Source organism: Pararge aegeria, chromosome 23, assembly GCF_905163445.1.
Source record: "Pararge aegeria chromosome 23, ilParAegt1.1, whole genome shotgun sequence".
NCBI lineage: Eukaryota > Metazoa > Arthropoda > Insecta > Lepidoptera > Nymphalidae > Pararge > Pararge aegeria.
In genome coordinates this window covers 1136766-1162663 of record NC_053202.1, presented here as the reverse complement: position 1 = coordinate 1162663, position 25898 = coordinate 1136766, and the positions used below count along the sequence as shown (strand labels likewise).

Sequence of the window (25898 nt, the reverse complement as noted above, 5' to 3'; positions counted from 1 at the left end):
GCAGACGAAGTCACGAGCAGAAGCTAGTTAGATTATAAATCTTTAAAAAAAGGAACCAGCATGACATTCTGAATAGCCTACACGAGTATTGCCATAATATTAGAATCAATTCATGCTTTCGGAATGAGATAAACAAAATCAAGGTAGCGAAAAAGTTCACCTTTGCTTCGGCCAACTTCGTTCGGTTTATAGTGAGGTCGTTGATCAGAGCTGTATCAGGTTTAAGTAATGCTTATCGATTTATTACTACCTACTGGTTTTCTTGTTGACACAATTTCGAAATGCACACGATGGTACATCGGTTATAGCCCAGTCGGTAGCAGCTCGACTTACCTTTCGGTGGGCCGAGTAACGCACATAACTTTTGTAAGTTATGTGCTTGAAGTCAACGTCAACGGTGAAGGTAAACATCGTGAGGAAACCTGCATGCCTGAGAGTTCTACATAATGTTCTCAAAGGTGTGTGAAGTCCACTAATTCGCTCTTGGCCTGTAGTGGGCCGATAATGGGTTGAAATGATGACGATAACGATGAACAATGAAGATCACTTTCTTTTGGCTAACGTTCAGTTTCACCATGTCGTGCAAAACCCGAATTGCCTCACTATTAACAAAAAGCTACTAGTAAATTTGCATGCAATTCATAACAAGCGCGATTTAATCAAAATCTCTCCGACAACAATAAAACAAAAAATCCGCTTGTAACGTTCGAAAGTAAAAGTTTTTGACCGTTTTCATAAATTAAGATTTTCTATCTTAGCCGTAGTAGGGCTGCCACCTTTCTTTGGTAAAATAAAATAAACTTAAAAAAAAAACTAAAAGTTCGAATTTCGAAAGCGAAATATTTTATACGTTTTCATAATATAAGTTTTTCTAGCCTTCGTTTTTCAGCCGTATGTATGTTACCACATATTTTAGACAAATAAAATAAACTTATTTACTTTTCTATGGTTAGGTGGAATTAGGTGAAACTTAAGTATTTTATTATGCAATATAGAAATATTACAAGTAGTAATAATTGTATTATCTTGTTGTAGCTTTAAGCATAATATAGGTTTTAGAAATTAAAAATTATTAACAACTCACGTTGAATATTTATTTTTTATTTATTTATTTATTTCCAACTTACGACTAGTTTACAGGAATTTCCTAAGGCACTAGCGTAGATACTGATGCCTACCTACACACTAAACTTTACAAGAGTAGCAAATGCACCACAAAGCAACCTTTGTGAGTTCAGTCAGAGTACAACAAAACAGATCCGTTCTCTCAGCTATGTCGTTTAGGGTGCGAATCGCGCGCGTCAGCGGCGCCTTGTCGAGCAAGTTGGTTCGTCCGCGCGGCACCGCCAGCAGGGGCGGCCTGCGCCTGCGCCACACGAACCGGTCCGGGGCACAGAGATTAATCTGACCTAAAACGTCCGCATTATGCAACTTCCCCCTAATTATTTTAAACATATACAATATAAGTGTTAGTTCCCTCCTAACTTTTAGCTCGTTATACCCTACCATACCCAGAACAAATAGTGTTGGGTACATTAAGGGATAGTATGGGTATACCCCATAAAGCCTCATGTACAGGTACCTAACGAATTTATTTTGCACTCGCTCCAACATAAGGCTATATTTAACCTCATGTGGAGCCCAAATGACTGAGTTACTTTCCAATTGGCTCCTAACCAGAATAGTGTCAAGAAATGTTTTAAAACTAATTCAGTGCTCCTTTTCAGATGTCGATTTGTTTTGGTACATTCAAAAACGGCTCGATTATTTTTGTATATAATTAATTAAAACTATATAATTAAATAAAGGTTTCTCGCGTGCTTCATTGCTCTCATATCTAGATGAAATTTTTAGATTCCCGGGCAAGGATTGGTGAGTTTTGTTAGGTTTTGCGATTAAGAAATTCTCAGTATCAACCCTGAGTTATAAATGTGAATGTTGTACATCAGAATATGCTTCTCAGATCTTGCTAAGTCGTTGGTTCCAGTTGTTATCTCAGAATTGAATGAGGGTAGACGATCCTAGCTCTTAATTGCTCAGTCCTGTCCAAATGGACAGAGGTTATGTGGTTCTCGTTGAACCAAACTAAAAACCACCAAGGCATGTCCCTCTTGTTGGCTTTAGTAGACGTCCGGGGAACCCGTTGTATACTTCCCAGACGTCTACCAACCGCCCCAACCGAGTGCCAGGGCTACCACGCTAAGGAGGTGGGATCAGGAAATAGCTCAGTCCTATAACTATTATGATAATGGTAATTACTCTCCTAAAAGCAGGTACAAACCTGCGCCCGCGCATAAACACTGCGGTTCTCTGGCAACAAATTCATACTAGATAACAATTTGCGTTTGCGTTGAACCCATCTTAAGTTATAAAGGACGAAGCCCGAAATAATGTAAAACGTCTGTAAAGCAAAAATGGCAACCCTAAATACATATATTTAAATATATATACTACGACAGTACACCCATCTAGTTCTAAAGTAAGCGTAGCTTGTGTTATAGGTACTAAGATAACTGATGAATAATTTTATGAATAATATACCTACATAAACACGTATAACATATAGACAAACACCCAGACACTGAAAACATTCATGTTCATCACACGAACATTGTCCAGTTGCGGGAATCGAACCCACGGCCTTGGACTCAGAAAGCAGTGTCGCTGCCCACTGCACCAATCGGCCGTCAGATATATGTTTGTGTCATTACAGTTACCAAGTAGGAGCCATTGAATAATCCGCAGAAACCTCTCGTACTTACTAACATGCAACTTATTGCAAAATAAGTAAATAGGAATAATTTGATATCATAACTGGAAAACACGGTAAACCTAAGTCACATCCCACTTTCCAAACTCATGTAAATTCCCGCGATGCGATATCTCGAATTGTGATTTAAAGTCGCTTCGAATGACGGATTATCCCTATCCCTACTAATATATTTTATTATAATTATAAATGTGAATGTAAGTTTGTTTGTTACGCTTTCACACAAAAACTACTTAACCGATCCTCATGAAACTTTGTACACATATTATTGGCAGTGTTAGAAGTAATATAGAATAGTTTTTATCCCGACATTAAGCTCGGTTCCTTTGGGAGAGGGGATGAAAGTGTTTGACGATTTTACAATATAACTCGATTTTGAAAAAGTAGATTGAAACTACAATGTCTCATAACTTTTTCCTCTAATCTTCAGATCGGGCTGATGCGCAGCGGCCGGCTGCTGGCGGAGGAGTCTCCGCAAGCGCTGCTCACAATGTACAGCTGCATCTCCCTGGAGGACGTGTTCCTCAAGCTCTCCAGGAGACAAGGTAATAAACACACCATCAGGGGCCCCCATCCTCTTGTGTGGCACGTCCGGCAGGGTGATTACGTATATCACGATAGGCGTAAACCTTTTTTTTTTTTTTCGGATTGTGTGTAGCTGATTAACCCTAGTGATTTTAACAGCGTAATGCGGGCTTGTTGGCGAACCTCGGAACGGGGCTCTGCCAGGAAGAGTTTGAACCCTAGGGCTCGAAGAAGCGAAGGGATCGTCGGCCTGAGGGCGCCTCATGTGAGGCCGAACCTCGGCTCAGGCGACGATTGGAGTGAAAGGGTCCGCACGCTTCCGAGAACGTGGTGCGAGCCCACGTCCGGTTGATGTTAGAAGTCGGGGACCTCGTCTTCGCCGGCGAAGACGCTGTGCATAGGTTTATTGTGTGTTCTGATAGGGAGCATTGTCAGTAGTAATCTGATCGTCAGGGTCGTGAAGGATATGTTTCGGCCTCCTCTTGTTGAGAGTGGCGCTAAGGTTGGGTGAGTAAAAAGAAGCCGCAACTATGAGAGGGTTGGGATGTCGGATAGAACAGCGTAAATCTTGCCGGCAAACATCTCTTTTATATTTTTAATGCATTCAAAAGTGACGTTTGTCAGCAAAGATCTTATTCCATGATATATTATGAAAATTAAGTCGCATGTATGTTCGTATGTTCGTCGAGCATGACTTCGTCATTTATTAACGGGCTATCTATAATTTTTTTTTGATCATGGAATTTATTCTGAAATGTTCCCATCTTTTCATAAAGATCTGATGATGAGTTTCGCAGACAGATGATGGAACTTTAGGAACTTTAAGTTATGATGATAGGTTACCTAGAAAATATATGAACTTTCTTAAAAAATGTATCGCAGCCAAGACCCAGTCTGGCAGTAAAACTGAAATTGTTTTGGCTACAATATCGATTATAAAAAAAATTAGACCAGAAGCTGGGAACACCCATGCTATCTCGTCTAAAATAGAATCCTTCTCTCTAATAAGTATTTGAAATGTTCTGTACGCAACACAGTTCGCGTGCACGTTGCGGCGGAAGAGAACAAAGCAAGGTAATGCCGACGTAATGCATAATGGCCGATAGAATCGTCTGGGTGCAGAACCTTGTGCCCTTTAGACTTGCACTTACGAAATTCACTACACTCATTTCTTCCTTTTGTTGGCCTTTCGTGGCGGACCCAGGGGGTTTCAATGTTTTTTAGTATTTACTAGTCTTAACCCGTTCTTTCCCAGTCGATAGTTGGGAACTCTGCACACGAGATTGTAGACGAGTTCATATACCTTGGACACACAATCCATTTAGGTAGGTCCAATTTCGAGTTAGGGTTACGGTCTCCCAATTAGCGGAACCGTGTTCGAGCCCCGGCACGCACCTTTAACTTTTCAGAGTTCTGCGCAATTATACACCCCGACGCTAAAACGACTGCCACCATAAAATAGAGAGTTACATTATTCTCCAACAAAAACAACAACTACCTCATTATGGTTATCAATTGAAAATACCCCGTGTATAATGACTAGTAGAATAATGTACACTATATTAATAGTCAGGAGATTTTAAATTTTCAATTTATAGATTATTAATTTATTACTTGATTCATAATTATCGTTTGTGACAAGAAATTCCTGAGCTGGGTATTTATTATATTTCCATAGAATATTATTGCTGGGTATTTATTATATTTGCGAAGTATTTCTTGTTATTATATAAAAAACAATTCAACAGCTCATTTGGCTCGTTAAAATTGTGTGAAAATTGATTTATGGAACATAAAATATAGATTTACCGTGTTGATTCTCGTAAATTGTTATTTACTGTTCAACGTTTTACATGTGACAACTCATTTGGCACATAGGTACACGATTCTTGTCCCTTGGTATATTTTTTACGATATTCCTCTGACGTCATCCCTACTTGAGAATCTTCATCATCATCACCCATCACCCATTACCGGCCCACTACAGGACACGGGCCTCCTCCCACAATGAAAAGGGGTTAAGGCAGTCCACCAAGCTGGCCCAGTTCTGATTGGTGGACTCCACACACCTTTGAGAACATTATGGAAAACTCTCAGGCAGGCAGGTTTCATCACGATGCTTTCCTTCACCGTTGAAGCAAGTGATATTTAATTGGTTAACAAAAAACGCACCGGCACCTAACTTAGAGGTGCGTGCTGGGATTCAAACCCGCCCCCCCAGTAAGTGAAGTCGAGCTCCTACCCACTGGTCTATCACCCATTACGTATTTTGTCGGCCGATTGGCGTTGTGGGCAGTGACCCTGTTTTTGGAGTCCAAAGCCGTGGGTTCGATTCCCACAACTAGAAAATGTTTCTGTGAGTGACTGTTTTTCAGTGTCTGGATGTTTATCTGTAGTTTATAAGTATTTATGTATATTATTCATAAAATTATTCATCAGTCATCTTAGTACCCATAACACAAGCTACGCTCACTTTGGGGCTAGATAGCGATGTGTGTATTGCCTTAGTATATTTATTTATATTACTTATTAATTATATAATTTCCTCTCAGGCCAAGCGAACCAAGTTGTAGAGTTGAACGTCAGCGGAGGCCTGGGGCTCAACAAGATGTCAAAGCGCGAGGAAGCGCCGTACGCGGCGGAAGACGCGCAGGTGGTCGGCCTCAACTTCCACCAGAGCAAGGAGGTGCTGATAGTGGAACACGCCGCCGGATCCAATGGAGATGTGAGTACGCTTTATGAAGTAAAACTTCTTTAAGCGCGTTCAGCATTTTTGTGGTGAACAAAAATCATGAAACATTACATTGTGAGGATGTATGGATATATGTTATACTTATATTATGTTTGTTACTCTTCCACGCAAAATCATCCGAATGGATTTTAATACAACTTAACAGTAATTTAGCTTATACCTTATCACAGGCAATTATAAAAAATTTACTAAGTATATAATGTTATCACTAATGTTAGGTAATCGTGATAACTACATTCGTTAACTTCAAACTAAAGCTTTAAGGTTAAAGCTATAAGGTTCCAAACAAGCCGAGTCCAAGAAGAGTCCACAAAAAAGTTAGGTAGGTTTTTTTTGTTATCACCATCTCACAGTCGAATTAATATTTATAGCTACGAAGTAACAGCAATTCATACCCAAGCTTTTTTATGCATACATGCATACTTTTGCATGCATGTAATCCTTTTTGTTTTTTTCTTGTACCGAATAGGCTCCATTCATTTATTCTACGGCTATAGGCTATAATTCATTTTTTTTAAATGTTATGTATTAATGGCTGAATCAGAATTCTGTGCTTTCTTAATCCAATGCCTCTAACAGACTAGGTCGCTACCATCTTAGACGTCATGTCAAGGGCTATAAAAAATGTGATCCAAGCCAAATTTTATTACCCTCATATCTTTACAAATAAATCTGTATCGTCTTATAAATTTGATAACATCATCATAACCGGATTTCTAAATAGTATAACGTAGGACATTAAGAAACGGAACTATTTTTTTTTTTTTATGTTCTCGCCCATTTAATGGTCGTTAACTTATTAGTCACGGAGTCATTTACCTTCATTCTTGTGGAGCTATTTTTTTTAAATTCACGATGGAACACGACGGGGTGTTATAAATTTGGCTTGTCTGAGTGTGTTTGTCTGTCGCATCGTATTTCCCGAGTGCTTGTAGCTATGTGAGACGAAAATAGATCCAAGATGGCCGCTGCCACAAAATGGCAGATTACATATTTTTTCACAACACGCTCAATATCAATGAAATTGCTTGACTAGTAGAATAATGTGCACAATAAAATAGAAAGTCTGAGGTTTTTATAAATTTTAAATTTACCAGACACGTAGTCATTTTACCTTAGGTTCTCATGGAACAATTTTAAAAGTTATATAGTATTTGTATAAGTAACAAGTATTTGTTACTACCAATCCAGTGAAGCGGTGATAGCACATTGGATAGGATCTGGACTTCACTTTCGGGGAGCGAGTTCGAATCCCAGCACCTCTAACTTTTCTAAGTTATGTGCCTTTTAAGTAAATCAAAACACTTGTTTCAACGGTAAAGGAAAACGTCGTGAGGAAACCTGCATGCCTGAGAGTTCTACATAATGTTCTAAAAGGTGTGTCGAGTCCACCAATCTGCACTTAGCCCTTTCTCATTGTGGGAGGAGTGCTCTGTAGTGGGCCGGTAATGGGTTGAAATTCCTCTTGAACCCGGTATGAGTTTGATTATTACTTAAAACAGCATTCAATATTGCTCCCGGGAGGTTATCATTTCAATTTTCGGATGGACACTTGCCGATAACCACCTGACAGGTTGCTACGTCGTGCTACCGGGGGAGTGGGGTGAGCGCGAAAGCTCGCCATGAGAAAGAGTCGACAATATCGGGGGCGAACGGGACTATGACGACGAAAATATAATATTATTCCTGGTCTTTTATTAATTTGTTATGTTTCGTTTCAGCTGCCCGGTAAAATGTCCGAAGTCGTGAAGTCCGAATGCGAAGATTGTGGAGGCTGCTTAAACGTGAGTATTCTTAATAATATGTATGCAATTCCATTACAGATTTAATAAACATAACAATTTTAGTTTTTACAATAGTAATTCCTTCTTGATTTCCTCTTGACACTGTTTCATATAATATTTGTTCATTATATAATATATTATTAATATTTGATGATGTATATAATAAAGTGAATAAATAAATAGGTAAATAATAAGGAAGTGATAGTCTAGGTGGTTAGATCTAATACTATTGATACTGATATAAGAAGCATCCTATAACAAGTGTGAGCGGTGCGGTGCGGCAGCGTTATCAATTCAATCAATTTCTGTAGTAATGCCCCAGAAAATGCATGTTTGATTTTTTATCACTAGAATAGTAAACTCAAATTATTTCTAATATTGCTTAGAATTACTGTAGATCGGATAGATTAAGCTGTGGTGATAGCCCAGCGGGTGGGAACTCTACTTCACTTTCGGGGGCCGAGTTCGAATCCCAGCAAAAAGCAAAACTTTTCTAGGTTCCGTTAAATATCACTTTTTTCAACGGTGAAGAAAACCTGAGTTCTCCATAATTTTCTCAAAGGTGTGTGGCGTCCACCAATCCGCACTGGGACAGCGTGGTTGACTACGGCCTTAACCCTTTCTCATAGTAGAAGGAGACCCGTGCCCTGTAGTGGGCCGGTAATGGGTTGATATGACGATGATGATGGATAAATTAAAAGAGGCTGTCGATTTTTAAAGATAAAAAAGTCACTGTATAAGTAGCTTTGCCTAAGAATTTATTTCCATAGAAGAAAAAGTCTTAATTGCACATACAATTAGAAAGCCAGGTTAAAAAAAAATACGATAATATACATATGCACAAAGGCGGCCTTATCGCTTGAAGCGTACTCCTCCAGACAACATTTGGTTGACGAAACATATTACAGAAAACCGAATAGTGTAATACCCAAATTGTGCTAAGTATATACAATATATACTAATACTTCATATATATAATTGAAACATATATATTTTTATATATGTATATACAAATCCATATATATATCGATAGAGAGATCCATATATATAAATAACATAAGATATTTTACTACATACTAGACAGGAAATAGTCTTTTAACCGCGATTTAAAGATATTTATGAACCAATCCATAATGATTTATTGTTAATTTTACTTCTTTTTTGTCTTCTAGTTCACATCTCGGGGGAAGATAAAAGCTCTCATCCAGAAGAACTTCCTCCGCATGTGGCGTAACATCGGCGTGATGCTGTTCATCTTCGCGCTGCCCGTCATGCAGGTCATCCTGTTCTGCCTCGCCATCGGCCGGGACCCCAGCGGACTAAGATTGGTACGTATTGACACAGATTTAATGGTGCCAGCAGCGTCGGGCGTGTATTAGATTTAAAGAGTCACGTTCATTTTTATTGTGCTTTAAGTCGTTTGGATTCTTCGTTTTAGTCCACCAATTCGCATTGGGCCAGCGTGGCATACAGCAAGGAAATTGGATAAAACGACAAAAATCCTCCTCTGATACCAGTTATATATAAATTTTAGGGTACGCAGTGCTTTTGTGCATGTATGAAGTGCACGCCACTGACTACCACCTTAACCTCTGCTCATTGGGGGAGGACCTTACGGGTTGATATGATGACGATGATGATAAGTTATTTGCTGTAGAGTTTAATTTAAATTTTCTGTCTTCATACTATCACGATATTGCGTTTGCCATAATATTTAGATGCGTTTTATGCATCTAGAGTAAAATGTTATAAATTTAAAATGCATATAAAAATTTTCGGAACCGACAGGATTTGAACAGTCGCTATAAGACTGATGAGAAAGGCATATACTTATTTCGGCATCGACGGTAGGAGAACGGCTCTCCTACCGTCGATGCCGAAATTAGTAGCTAGTAGTAGTAGCTTAATTGGAGAAAGCGCTCAGGCCGCGATTGCCAAAGAGTCGCATTTTAAATTTATAAAATTGATAATTCCTCCAAGTGTAGGTAAGAAACACTAATAAAATTCATAAAAAGAGTAAAATGGTTCATAAAATCATAAAAAAAAAAATCAAAATCATGAAAAATGGTTTTGTGTATTCAAATATGTCCCCCTCAGGCTGTTGTGAATGACGACGTGCAAGTACTGGATAGTTACTGCCCCTACAACACGTCCTGCTCCATGAAGAACCTCTCCTGTCGCTACCTGGCCCACCTGAAGAACCAGTCCATCATCAAGCAGTACTACGCGGACCTAGACTCGGCTATAAATGCTGTCAGAGAAGGCGAAGCTTGGGGAGCGATATACTTCAATGAAAACTATACGGATTCCCTCGTGGCTAGGTTGGCTTTGGGTAAGTTGACCATGCTAACTTACGGTCGCTCAAATAGTTTGCACTCTAAATGTGCGTTGAGGTGACATATCAGAATACCGTTGTCACCATCCAACTTAACTTAAAGATAGAAAAATTAATGTTAAAATTGCAATTGTTGATGTTGGAAAAGGGCAGCTACTGGTCTTGTCAGCTTCTTCTCGGTAGAATCTGTCATCGCCAGTGGTAGAGTCACACTACAAACAGATAGACTTGGCGTTGCAAAAGTGCTTGTATTAAATTAATTAGGATTCTTGCAATATCCTTTTCGAACTTCCACCAAAAAAATCTATAGTGATACTAAAATAATGAACATTCATAAATTATATATATCTAGCACGTGCATCTTTATTAGAAAATCAATTAACAAAACAATCCACACTAATACCACTTTTCACAAAAAAGAAAAATAAAACTCGTCGAGCCAGTTTCCTTACCTTACCTAGAACAAGAACAAATTATGGTAGAAAATCCCTTACCTTTGAAAAAACTAAATTAGCTTCTTATATATTAAGTAATGCCAATAAATTTAAAGACATGAATACATTGAATGAGTAGATAATAGTAAAATTGAATTTAGTTTAGTCTAATGGCGCAGTGTATTTATTTATTATAGAAAACTAAGTTTCCTATGTAAGTGACTTAGGTCTTTTTAACGGCCGATTGGCGCAGTGGGCAGCGACCCTGCTTTCTGAGTCAAAGGCCGTGTGTTCGATTCCCACTACTGGAAAATGTTTGTGTGATGAGCATGAATGTTTTTCATTGTCTGGGTGTTTATATGTATATTATAAGTATTTATTTATATTATTAGATAATAAAAATATGAATCAGTCATCTCAGTACCCATAACTCAAGCTAACGCTTACTTTGGGGCTAGATGGCGATGTGTGTATTGTCGTAGTATATTTATTTATTTTTTTATTTTATGGGAATAAATGTCTTTAAACCTAAACCTAAATTAATTTTGAATGAAATGTATGGAATTCTGGATGGAAAGCAATGATCATGTTTAAGACGAGCTAGGCTAAATTATCCCTCTCGGGGACCTCCTCCTTCTCTAACGGAGAGCTGACAGCATCGTACTCTTTGCTACTATTAGCATCTAATGTGACGTCGGCCTAGGATTTGGGTAAACCCTCCCATTGGACACACAAACATACACAGAAACACGCATACTTATTTCGTATATTATAGGTTGTTATTTTTTATTATCATCTAAATTTCTTTATAACATGTCTGTCCTTTTGTATATCATTGTATCTCTTGTTTTGTTTGTTTACCTACCTTCATTTTAATGTATTTTGTTAAGTTTATTTTAATTGTAATGGAAGAGCAGAGTCTTCTGACACAGCGGTAGTAATACTACTCTTAAAAGAAGGCTTCAGCGATATATTGATACCACTTTGTTTCTTACCGAAATAAACTATTTTTATTTTATTTTTTTATTGGAAGAGGCCTTTCGTGCAGCAGAACTCTGCTTAATGACGATGATTGAGGCTTCGATGATCAACAATTTAAACTTTAACATTCATTTTTCTATCTTTTGTGAGTTGAAAGCGGATCCGGATGCTTCCAAGGAACCTTATCATTATGAAATTTATCTTTTGTATGGTAACCTCGCTGTGATAAATGTGTTTTAACATTTCCTTTACTATTCAATTGCTTTGTTCCATTCTTATCTTTTTCCTCTCACCCTTCTCCCACGTTATGAGGGGTTGGTAAAACATATCTTCTATAAACTAGAAGACAGGCTTGTTGTTTTTCAGTAGGTACTTTGTTTTATTTCTATTACCATTCAATTCTTTTATTTGATAACAGTATATATTTCCTTAAATAAAACCCCATTGCAGTCGAATTCATTATCTAATTTACTTTTTCTGTTTTCGCAGCGGACACGGCTGACAACGAAACCATAATGTCATCGGAGGTGCAAGTTTGGCTCGACATGTCGAATCAGCAGATAGGTCTCATGTTGAACCGGGACATACAATTCTCCTATCGGGACTTTGCAAAGGTAGTTGTCATACAAATTCTATGGTTCAATTTTAATTATAAGTTTCATTCCATTATTATTCTATATTAAATTATGACTAATTCTCAATTCTTATTACAGTTTCAGTAATAAAGACAGTATTTTATATATTTTTCAATATTTAACTTTTTGCTCTTGGATATTGTTATTTCATATTGTATATGAAACATCTCCATTTTAAGATAACTGTGATCATATTGCTTACTGTAGACCATAACTTTATATTATAGTTATGTTTGAGAACATAAAGGTTTGCATTTTAATTTTTTATATTGTGAATTGTTTTGTTTCTTGCAAAATTTCCCTGGGCCAATTACTTTATCTGAAACTTCTCCTCTTTTTAATTTTAATCTCTTTCTTTATTAATCTCATTCTCTATTTTAGGATCTTTTATCGACGTGCAATTACAACCCGAAAGTGGGTGACATCCCCATCGACTTCAAGGATCCAATCTACGGTGACAACAACCCCTCTTTTACTGACTTCGTCGCACCTGGTGTAATTCTCACGTAAGTATCTTAATTTTTTGTAACAAAACAATATTTTCAAAAAAAAAAACTAAATTTTCCATTAGGGCTCTTTTGTACAGTTAACAACAAATTTAGTTAGTCACTGCGGAAAGTTGCCATCAAATAAAGCCCAAACCATTATTATATTATATCTACAGAGTTGAAATAAACTCAGTTGGAAACTAAGGATTTACGATACGAAATATGGATTGAACAGTTTATTTGATGGCAATTTTGCACAGCTAAATTTGAGGTCAATGAGATACAGAATCGGCCTGCAGAGATGTTTTGTCCATGTTGCCGATAATTGCTATCGGGCGTACATTTTATGTAAAAAGCTCTGAAACAGGTTTCCTTTATTATTTACGTCATTACGTTTTTAGTTCATCAATTTTATTGTTTATTTAATTTAGTCAATAAATATAATACTGACATCAATTATACTCAATTCATAGATCAAACAATAAAACTTACTATTACTTATAAACTACAAAAATATAAAACTTAAATTATCTTTATCACGACACAGCTTATTTTCAGCTAATCCTATCCTGCCAAAAATTGCAATTATAACAACCCTATTGAATATAAAAGACCGACACGTGCATAGTACCTAAGCTACGCGACGCGTACCTAGTAAAGTGACAGGAGTCACTTGATGAGTCACGTGATGTTAGGGCTGTATCTTATTTCTTTCAGTAAATATTATGGCAATGGTTTGCTCAAAAACTATTAGTGATTCGGTTTCAAAGATAAGTCTCAGAGACAGTAAATAATGTACCCCTAAAGCCTCTTGAAGTATTATTTCAGTTGAACACGTTGTATAGACGTGACGTCTTACGGCGTCTCTCCTAACAATGCGGACCGCTAGATATTGCAGTTTTATTATGAAAAAAACCAATCTCACTTAGAATATAAATAATATCGATAGTTTAATATTTAAAATAGTATTTTAGCGGTCTTTTGTTATCGTCATCACGCCTATTACTGTCACACCCAGTGGCATACAGAGAGGGTATGCAGATGTTATAAAATGAAAATCACCAGTGCGAGTTATAAATACTTGAGGGTAGGCTATTCATAATTCTTACAATGCCTAGCCTTAAGTTTTTTATAACTCTTACTGGAGGTTTCTTCGTCTCGTACCATCTGCATACCCTCTATGCACGCGGCTGGTCACACGGCTCGTGTGCCCCGGGGCACGTTGTGACCGTGCGCGCTCCGCAGGATCGTGTTCTTCCTGGCGGTGGCGCTGACGTCGTCGGCTCTGATCGTGGAACGCATGGAGGGGCTGCTGGACCGCTCGTGGGTGGCGGGCGTGTCGCCGGGCGAGATCCTGTTCTCGCACGTGGTGACGCAGTTCGTGGTCATGTGCGGCCAGACGGCGCTCGTGCTCATCTTCATGATCCTCGTGTTCGGCGTCAAGAGCAACGGCAACATCGTCTACGTCATCATGCTCACGCTGCTGCAGGGTATGTGTCGTATTGGCTTACTATTCTCTGTTATTTATTATTATTATTATATTTTTTTGTATTAAATTCAAATCTCTTCTTTACGAAGGTATAATTAACAGAGCACGGGCCGGAGCCAAGTGCAAAATCAGAGGAATCATGTCAAAAACTTTCGCACCGGGCGACATGTGTTTAATATAACGGCTTTTTGTAGGAGTGTATATGCAGACTTATGTATATTTAGCGTTTTAAGCCCTACGTGGAGAGTGTGAGGTATTACTCCTGTGGATGAAATAATTATAGGGATAGTTTTGGAGCTATTGATTTTCCACTGTGTTTTTATTTCTATGGCTAGATCTGTGTATTTTGAGATTTTATCGGTGTAGGTGGTGGTTAAATTATGTGTGTTACAGATTGCAATGTCTATCAAATAAACTGATTTATTTTCTTTTTATTACTTTATTTGTATACCACAACATTAACATATATAAAATATAACAAAAACAGAAACATATCGAAAGAATCTATTCTTATATTCATCATTGTATTGGCTTACTATTCTCTACTATTTCTTATACTCATCATCGTATTGGCTTACTATTCTCTACTATTGCTTTCTGTGTGACCTTACGTTTACGGACGTTAAGAGGCTGCGGATAAATTGTTACTATTTAAATAATAACATGTCTAAATCTTTAACTGTAAAATAAAACCTTGTACATTCTTATCCAATTTGTTAAGAGTTGCACTAGGTCGGTTATTATGGCCCTTACTTTTCGTAGTTTATTTCGATGACCACTTTATTTAATTCTGCATATTATTCATTAATCGTCCAGTAATATAATCTGTCTGTCTGCCTTAAATATGCTATTATGATACCTGCTGGATATAAAGGGATATATGATAGGTGTCAAACAATACTAATTCTGACAAATTTGTTCCAGGTCTGTGCGGGATGTGCTTCGGCTTCGTGATCTCAGCCGCTTGCGAATTAGAACGAAATGCGATACAGCTTGCCCTTGGCTCATTTTACCCCACGTTACTCCTCAGTGGGGTAATCTGGCCCATCGAGGGTATGCCCTGGGCTCTAAGAGGTATAGCCTTATGCTTACCCCTAACCTTAGCGACATCTGCCTTACGATCAGTCTTAACAAGAGGTTGGCCACTCACGGATCCGGATGTATATTTAGGCTTTGTGGCCACTTTAGCTTGGATCGCGCTATTTTTGGTAGTAACGATAACTATTTTGCGTTTTAAGCGAGGATAATTTTTCTATAGTAATTGTTAAGCTCAAATGGCTTTACGCTATTGTCAATGTGAATATACGCTTTAAGTATAAAATAACAAATATCCCATTCTTTTGTCGAATCAGTTACTATATTACATTTCAATGTTTCGGCTTTTTGGCTTTTTCCCGCTCAATCTCAATTAAAAGAAGCAGATGTATTTAATGTCCAAACAAGGGCACAAAGTAGAAGGAATAAGGGTAATTAACAAATGTATATTTATCTCAGAAAATAGATATAGTTTTAGTTAGTTTAACTTCTAGGTGCTGAGTGTGAGAATTTCTATGTCTAATGTTTGCATATTGTTTCCCAGTATCATCACTAGATGGCGCTGTTTCGATTCCATACAAGTCGTTGTTATCTTTCAAGTGATCGAATCGAGTAAACGTAGATAGAAAATCTAACGCTAGGCACACGAGACAGCAATCCATTTGTAAGCGTGTGAAAGAGATAAATATATTCGTGTTAATGTATAACAACTGTAATATAGACGAGAGATACGAATCTCAATCAAATAAATACGACACAAGTTATTTCGATTGTATAATTGAATATCGATATAGTAAGATGTAAAATAGCGAATTAAAAGCATATCAATTTAAATTTGCTCAACCGCTCAACGATTTTATAAAATACGTATCTATATATTCGTAATCGGTGTCAATGTTGCCAGTAATAACAAATTAAAGTGCCCAAACCTACTATTTTTTATAGTTTAACCACTATTCAGTAAATTTTAATACGATAAAGTATTTAATTAATATTATAAAAAAAAACTTTTTGGTACCTCAAATAATATAATAGTTCTTATTAAGTTCTAACGTATAAATTAGGTGAAAATCTTTTTAACAAAACACTAAAACAATTTACATGTCTTGCCTAAATATTTCAAGAACAAAAATAAATCGATTACGAATAGTTACGTACCAATAATAGTTTTAGTACTTATAGCTAAATGACTGTTATTTAGTCGACGTGTAAATATTAGGTTATATTTATAGTAGCGAGTACATTATTACTTAAGGTATAGGGAATGTTAGCATTATGATTGGTCCAACGCTTTTTATAGGGTCCTCCGGTATAGGTAGTTAATGTTAACCTTCGAACAATCAATTGATAGGGGACGACCTTAAATAAAGATATCTTCTGTTACTATATCTTGAGCAATTACTATATCCAATAGAAGTATCACGGTTATATTGTGATGTGTAGAAATTTGTGAAAGTTGTATATGCTTGGGTTTCATAATATGTGGTATTATAGATAGATGCAATTACAAAGAGTCTCCTATGCGTTGAATGCTCGAAGATACCTGAATAATGAGTTACCATAGTTTAAGATGGTGCCATAGACGTAATGGTGATTTTTTTTATTTTTTCCATCCCAAACAAAACTACTTAAAGCTACCAGTTACCACCATTTTATTGATTTGGCAACACCAAAACATTTATGGCAATATAGGATATTTATTATTGTATAATTTCAACCTTTTCATAGTCTTTTATATTTCAACGATGTAAACAAATCTTAAGGTCTAGACATTATATTAAGTGGCGGCATTTCAAACTTTAACCTTATTTATGAAGTTTTTTTAAAGATAACTTCGCTTTTTACTGTTTCAGTTCGTACGAAGAAAAAAAATAAAACCGTCAAAGTTATTTTTTATTACAGACTTTATGTTTATATGAATTTGCGCCATCTTTAAGTGAATTTGTAGTTGTAACTAACTAGTAGAATGGTTGTATGAAGCAATATATTATTAGCTATGTACGTATCGTGTAAGTTAACTATAGAACTTATTAGACGTAAGAATTACATAAAACTAAGTACCTAACTGCAATTTTTTGTGTGCAAATCGAGTAAAAATGACGTAAGGTTTATCTTAGTAAAACTGGTATTTTTATTAACGTATAGTTAAAAGGTCTTTCAATTCATTAAAAATTACAATTATAATATATTTTTCTATTTCTATATTTAATATTTCACTGTTATCCTAACAGAAAATTACGTCCGTATCATTTTAGTATATCACTGTCAATTGACGGATCCAGGGTACCAGCCTGCAGTTAAAGGGTTGGGATGTCTGCAAATCAAAATTTTGTGAAATCAATTACACATATTTGAAAGTTAGCAACTTTTTAAAATATATTTCTACATTATCACTATCAGCAACTTTAGTTTATTTCGTTACATTGTTCTTATTCATGGGAATTTAGTCTATATTATACAGGATTTTATAGCTTATATGAAACAACGGTTATAGATAAATTATTTTTACGCTCTGTGCTCTGTACAAAGCGAACGAAATCTAATATTTCATTAAGAACCCAGTTTTTAAATTCAATGGGGCATCCCTTGTTTAACCCCTGTAAAATAATTGATTATCCATTTTGGCTGACTGTACATTGGCTACTATTAGTTGAGCGATCATGTATCGCTACAACGACCCGAACAGTTCATTTTTATTTGCATAGTTAATTCTCAAGCGCACATGCCACTTCAGTTACTGTCCGTGTCGATTCCATTCAAAAATTATGTGCTAAAGCGACAAGATCAGTTGCAGACGCCTATGTTACGACTTGGCAGTTTTTTATTTATAAAACTATTGAAATTTGTCTTTGACCGAACATTTGCTTTGACTCATCAGGCGTTGGGCGGCTTCCTCTCAAGAGGCGTTTAATAAGCGTACGTTCACTGTAGCGGTGAAGGCTCACTTTCTTATAAGCGTGTCGTGTCGTGTTGATTTTAACTTTTTTACTAAAGTTTAATATTTATGCTCTGTTATAGCATTCTTTTTACATCTAAAGCATTAAAGAAGTATTTTTGAACGGGAAATATTTACCGAAAACTTAATTTTTTTTTTCGTTTTCCCATAATTTGGCTGGACTACGGCATAAAAGCTAATGAACGACAGTTTACCGACATCTATTTATTTCTTTTATTTTAATTAGTTCGTATTTTTGACACATTAATTGAATTTTAGTAGAAATATCATTTTTGAACGGGCAACACTAATATTCTACTAAATAGAAAGTAAAGTGTATAGAATAGTATAGAAGTGTCTGACTGTGATTATTTTTGCTAACATCGACATGTTTTTTGTAATGACAATTATACAATAATACTGTACCAAATAATATTATAGTTTTCTTTTAACCCCTTTTATTTATCTATTTATCCACATGCATGCCTTCAATCCTCTATAAAAATTGAGCAACAGTTAACTTATTGCTAACATTAAAACACCCAATGTCCAACATCATCCGAATGGATCATATTCATAAATCTTCCATAATGTCGTACTAAATTTAATAATAACATGTTTTTTTCGATCCTTTGTGCGCGTTTTATCTGTATCAATTTCAAAAAAAGAACATTGTTATTCACGCGCGTTTCACTACAAGAACCCCACGCGTCGTTTTATTCGATATTTTAATGTTTTGTTAAGAAAAAAAGTTGTGATTTTGAATAAATAATTTAAAGCATGAGAGTAGATAAAGTCTTGTATGCAACTTTTGATAATTAGGTTTTAAAACACTCGTGTGATAGACCCTTATTATACAACAGTTGCATAAACAACTATTTTATTACCAGCTTCATTATTGCTTTTAATTTTTTTTTAATACGGAAGCAATAAAGGGGCATAGAGCTAAGACCGGGAGACGCGGGTTTATGGGCTTTAAAGATTAATAATTTACTGGTGATGATAATTCATGACAAATGTAAAAACTACGTGCCATTTTTTTAGTTATACTTTTAAGGGAGCTATAGCGATGCGATAGACCGCATTAACATACAATAGGAAGTTCTTCTTCGTAGCCGGTGCTTTATTTGGCGTGCGAGTTTCCACCATTCGTCTTTGGAAGTTATGAAATGATTGCTAGCAGGTTATGCTACGTCAAATGCTAATACAAATATTATGCATTTTTTTTTTAATTCATATAGTGCGGTTGACACCAATTACACTAATTAAATACATAGCAGATTAAAACGAGAACAGCAAAAAAAAAAAAGAAAATACAAAAATAAAAACAGAAACAAAAACATAATTATACCAATTCAATTAACTTAACAATAGTTTAACCTACTCGTAATTATACTATCTTCTCATAAAATAAAAAATAAACAAAAAATAGTTAAGCCAAAAACATGGTGCTATTACATTTCTCACAGTACTGTAGGCAATGGTTACAAACGGTGTTCCAAGGATCCGCAAATATGTCACAGTAAGGTGACTCCGTCAGCAGTGCATTCAGCGCTGAAAGACTGCGAGGAATGGGATATCTAACGCGGGATTTATGTTTTATTATCATTTAGAAATATAAAAGCAGCGATAGCCTAGTGGGTAAGGCGATTTCCTCTCGTGGAGACCCAGTTCGAGCCCCGGCACGCACCGCTGCGTTTTCGGAGCTATGCGTGTTTTTATTTTAAGCAATTTAAATATCACTTGATTTAAACGGTGAAGGAAAACAACGTGGGGAAACCTCCATGCCCGAGAGTTTTCCACAATGTTCGCAACAGCGTGTGAAGTCTACCATATACATATATATATATATATATATATATATTGACTCTTATGTGTGAAACTTCGATAGAGATATATAGGGTCTCCCGTTGATTCAAAGTCAAAGTCAAAAATGTCTTTATTCAAGTAGGGCCATAGACATACCACTTTTGATGCGTACATTACATTAGAAGTACAAGGTAGTGTGATGATGGCGATAACCATATTCGTAAACTTAAAACTAAAGCTACGAGGGTTCCAAACGCGTCCTGGTCGAAGAATAAGCCCACAACAAACTTAGCCGGGTGGTTTTTTTTGTTATCACCGAAGAGAATTCCTGTGGCGCCATCTAGTTTGGTAATGTGGAGACCGCTAAATACTCTTAAAAAAAATTCTACAAGACAGCCTTAGGATTAGCAAAAAAGGAGGAAAACAAACGAATGCAGGTGATGTTCATTTATAACAAACTAAGTACTTACAGAGCAGAGTTTCTCAACAGGTGGGCCTTCGTATGAACATGAGCAAGACGAAAATTATGTCTAACGCTCATGTTCCGCGCCACCCAATAATTGTTGGGAACTCTGCACTCGAAATTGTAGACGAGTATATATACCTAGGACACACGATCCAGTTAGGTAGGTCCAATTTCGAGAAAGAGGTAAACCGCCGAATCCAACTCGGATGGGCAGCGTTCGGGAAACTTCGTGACATCTTCTCGTCCAAAATCCCCCAGTGCCTGAAGACTAAAGTCTTCGAACAGTGCGTGTTGCCAGTGATGACTTACGGATCAGAGACATGGTCGCTAACTATGGGCCTCATAAGAAGGCTCAGAGTCACTCAGCGGGCGATGGAGAGAGCTATGTTAGGAGTATCTCTACGTGATCAAATCAGAAATGAGGAGATCCGTAGAAGAACTAGAGTTACCGACATAGCTCAGCGAGTTGCGAAGCTGAAGTGGCAATGGGCGGGGCACATAGCTCGGAGAACCGATGGACGTTGGGGTCTTAAGGTGCTGGAATGGCGACCCCGCACCGGTAAACGCAGCGTAGGTCGGCCCCAAACGAGGTGGACAGATGACATCAGGCGAGTAGCTGGGAGCCGTTGGAGGCAAGCGGCCCAGGACCGTGCATTGTGGAACTCCCTACAAAAGACCTATGTCCAGCAGTGGACGTCAATTGGTTGAGATGATGATGATGATGAAGTACTTACAGACTCAACATAAGCTGGTGACCATGATAAATTAATTTTCCCACAAATATCTAAATTAACGAGGACGGAGTTAATTCGTAAGTTATAAATTTAATTTGCTACGATGAATATAATAAATATACTACGACAATTCACACATCGCCATCTGGCCCAAAATTTAGCGTAGCTTGTGTTATGGGCGCTAAGATGACTGATAAATATTATACATAAATAATTATAATAATATGAAGATAAACACCCAGACACTGAAAAACATTCAGGTACATCACACATAGACTTTCCAGTTGTGGGAATCGAACCCACCGCTTTGGACTTAGAAAGCAGGGTCGCTGCCCACTGCGCCAATCGGCCGTCAAATATACCTAATCTAATTTAATTATTTAATTCCTTGTCCTTGGAACTCATGTCCGCTACAGATATATCAGCAAGAGCTAGTAAAAGTGTAAATGAAGGATTCCTATACATTAAATATATTCGGTTTGTTTGATCGGTAGAATAACTAAAGCCAAAAAATCATTAACGCATGAACGCCTAGGAAGAGTTTTTTTGCGATGTGGTTACTTTTATATACAGTTTAGATATACCAAAAGCGGATACCCTGGGTTACCATTTAGTTTATTTTATCAATAACAGTAGGATTCCATCGAAATAGGGAAATTACACTATAACTTCGTAATTTCTAAGCCGATTTTCGCACATTCGATTCCCACGACTGGAAAATGTTTGTATGATGAACATAAATATTTTTCAGTGTCTGGGTATATAAGAAGGAAATTCTATTAGGAAGGGGGGGACGTCTATCCGGGGGTGCCTCCTTCGAGGACCTCGGCTCGGTTTAACGTTAATCTGACTGTTGGTGGACTTTTGGACTTATTATTGTTTAGTCCGAAGCCCCCGTGACCGTGGTTATGGACCATGGTCAAAAATCGGGGCCCTCGTCTTCGCTGGCGAAGACGCTGTATGTGTGTGTTGTTGGGACACATTGTCGATAGTTATTTGATCTGCAGGGTCTTATAGGACATGCTTCGGACGTCTCCACATGAGCTCGACGTTTTTATTATAATATACGCATCTTGCGGCAACAACTCGATAGCGCGATTAGAGACTGCACAACGCCATCTAGTTCTGCAATTTTAACATTATAATTCAGGCATAGAGTTAGTTAAATGGACAGAGAGTAAGAAAGGCTAGTAAAATATATATTTTATCTATATATTTGTATTATTTTAAATATTATTTATTTCACCACCTTCCTCTTTTCTATGTTTTTTCCTTTTACGCCATTGGTTGCCTGGATGAAATCGCTATCTAGAGATAAGGCCACCAAATTGTACTCTCTTGATATGTATTTATATCTCTGTACCTAACTACTATTTTTCTTTGGTGTACAATAAAAGTGTATTCATTCATTCATTCAAAGGCTACTTCTGCTCCTGGAAAAAATATCTCCAAATATCATACTTCTTTTACGTCTTAATTAAGCAAAAAACTACTTATTCACAGCAGGTAAAACCGCGAGACACAGATTAAAAAAAAAATAATAACGACATAAAAGTTATTAGTTTGTCTGGAGCTATAAAACCAATCGAATTTAATTTGCTACCTGTTAGAAGTTGCTCACCTGACTGTTACCTACGCTACACCTTATTATGTTATGACGTTAATAGCCAAAACGAGACGTTCTCTGTTTTGTACTTGTTGTTGTAACCAACTGTGTTGTGTACTTTTCAAATTCAAATTCAAATTCAAATCTTTATTTGCGTGATTGCAGGTTAACAAATTTGATCTTATACTAAAACATAATAAGTTACGTGCTACAATCTGCCATTCTATGGCATGCAAATTATAATAACACCTTAATTATAAAATTATTTTTCCAATTTATACAAAATGTCAGAATATTAAGGTATCAAAAATTATGAAATTAAATTACAATGTCAACTTAAAATTAATTAATGTAAAGTAAACCAAAATATAAACCTAGAAATACAATAATTTAAGCCTTTGATTTTAGATATTCGTCTACTGAATAAAATTTATGAAGCATAAGCCATTCAATAATTTTAATCTTAAATTTAGGCAGAGGTATGTCAATTAAAGTATTTGGTAATTTGTTATAAATTGTTATTGCCATACAATAAACATTTCTTTTATATAAAGTGAGGTTTACTTTGGGCCATACTAATTTATTACCCCGCCTACAATCCTTCGCCTGCTGTACTTTTTTAGTTATAAAGTAATGTCCATACTTTTTTACAAATAGGCACATTTCCTTAATATACATGCAGGGTAAGGGTAAAATATTAAGTCTTTGAAAGATTGGTTTTGCACTATCCAAAAAATGTGCCCCAGTTATTGCCCTGACACATTTTTTTTGAGCTCTGAATGCTCTCTCGAAATCTGTTGAGTTACCCCACAAAATTAGACCATAATTAAGGATAGGTGACACATACCCATGGTAGGCACTCAAGGAAGCCTGTATGGAGGAAATTTGACTTATTCTTCGTAAAGCGAATACAAATTTGTTAATTTTTTTGCAAGTAGTGTCTATGTGAGATTTCCAATTAAGTTTTTTATCTATTGTTATACCTAAGAATTTTATAGTTTCTACGTTTTCTATTGGCTCTTGGTCATAATGTATGTTTAGTAACGGCTGATATGAATTAGTTGTTTCAAATTGAATAAATTTGGTTTTGTCAATATTAATATTTAAATTATTTTCATCTAACCATTGAATTATATTATAAATTGAATTATTAATGTCATTTTCAAAGTCATTTACGTCTTTGCCCTTAATTGTAATAGTTGTATCGTCAGCGAATAATATACAATTTTGGGATATAATGCTTGTTATGTCATTTATATATAACAAAAAGAGCAACGGACCTAATATACTTCCTTGCGGAACACCACTATTGATAATCCTCCAGGATGATCTAAAGGTACGTTTTTCAAAGTTTAGTATTTTTGTGACTTCTGTGCATTGTTTTCTGTTGCACAAATAACTTGACAACCAGTCAAAGACTTTACCCCTCATGCCATATCTTTCGAGTTTTGCTAGAAGTCTCTCATGATGCACGAAGTCGAAGGCCTTGCTCATGTCTAAAAAGACAGATACTACTCGTTTTTTTTTATTAAGACATTCTGTCACATCCTTAATAAGGTTAAAGCAAGCTAACGAAGTAGAGCTCCCTTTTCTAAAACCAAACTGTTCTTTGCATAAAATATCATGTGTAGTTATAAAATTTAGGATTCTTGATTGCATTGCTTTTTCAAATATTTTATCAAATACAGGAACTAATGTAATTGGTCTATAATTAGTTAGTAACGTTCTGTCCCCTTTCTTGTATAGAGGCTTAACAATAGACATTTTTAATTTACTTGGAAAACAGCCTTGCAAGAACGATAAATTTATAATATAGCTTAAGATGTCCGATATATATGGAGCTACTCTTTTTATTATCTTAGTAGTAACAGAATCATAACCTGCTGAGTACGTATTATTAAGTGTCATGATTATTTTATAAATCTCATAAGGACTAGTTGGTGATAAAAACATAGAATGTGTGTTATTTTTTAAAAAATTTACAACCGTTTTTGTTTCTTTCCTGTTTTTAGTACAAATATCAATAAAATGATCATTAAATAACTCACAAATTTTTGTTGGATCAGTATATTCCATACCTGATACAGCAATTTTATCAAATTCAGGCTTAGTGTTATTGCAAGATGTCTCATCCTTTATGACTTCCCATCCTGCTTTGCATTTATTTTTGCTATTAATAATAAATCGATTATTACTGATTGCTCTAGCTTTAAGAATACAGGATTTCAAAATTTTTTTATAAGTCTCATATTTTTTTTTATTGAGTTTTTTGTTAGAACTTGATTTAAGATAGTGTAAGTATAGTTTTCGTTTTAGAGTACAAGATCTTTTTATACCCTTGGTTAACCAATAGATTTTCTTACGTTTATTGTTGATTTTAATTTTAACAATAGGAAATGAAAGCTCATAAAACATAACAATTATATGATGGAAATCATTAAATGCACCTTCAAGGTCGCTTTTGTGATAAATATCAGAAAAAGAAATAGAAGATATACAAGTAAGAAACTTAGAAATATTATCTTCACAATAATCTCTTCTGTATTCAAATCTATAAGGAGTACAAAATTCCTGATTAATTTTAATTTTCAGTGTCTGCCCAGTTTCATGGTCGGAAAGAGCAAGGTAATGGACTTCGCCTATAGCATTGTGAACGTTACTAATGAAAAGATCTAAACATGATTTTTGTCTAGTGGGAGTATTAATGTGTATATTCATATTATGGTTTCTAAGAATAGCGTGTAATTCATCTATTTGTTTTGTAGGTTTTAAAAGATTCAAATTCCAATCACCACAGAGAATAATTTTACTTTTCTTTTTTTTATTAGATAGATAATGTAAAAGACGCTTTAATTGAAAAAAGAAATCATTTATATTACTATTTTTTGGTACCCTATATATGCATATAATTATTAATTCGAGTGCTGTAATTTCAATGCCGCAACATTCAAAACTTTTGATACAAGCAATCTTTTGTATTTCATCTATACATTTATAGTTAATATTACTACTGACAAAAATACATGTGCCCCCACGGCGTTCATTACTTCGGCAATAATGAGCGGCTAATTCATAATTCTGTAATTTTAATATATTTATCATGTCATTTCTAATAAAAGT

The 25898-nt window shown here is 35.9% G+C and overlaps 1 protein-coding gene across 2 annotated transcripts in view; it reads left to right on the top strand.

Annotated features, from left to right (window-relative positions):
- LOC120634146 (ABC transporter G family member 23) overlaps window positions 1–18596 on the top strand; it is a 131079-nt gene extending 112483 nt beyond the window's left edge. For both annotated transcript variants that reach the window (XM_039904560.1, XM_039904561.1), the window contains 9 exons: window positions 3201–3315; window positions 5848–6020; window positions 7769–7831; window positions 9004–9159; window positions 9929–10163; window positions 12071–12195; window positions 12598–12722; window positions 13950–14194; window positions 15118–18596. In XM_039904560.1, the coding sequence (XP_039760494.1) occupies window positions 3201–3315; window positions 5848–6020; window positions 7769–7831; window positions 9004–9159; window positions 9929–10163; window positions 12071–12195; window positions 12598–12722; window positions 13950–14194; window positions 15118–15440 (1560 nt within the window). In that variant the 3' untranslated portion in view covers window positions 15441–18596. The remainder of the gene's footprint in view (window positions 1–3200; window positions 3316–5847; window positions 6021–7768; window positions 7832–9003; window positions 9160–9928; window positions 10164–12070; window positions 12196–12597; window positions 12723–13949; window positions 14195–15117) is intronic.
- Window positions 18597–25898: the final 7302 nt, after the last annotated feature.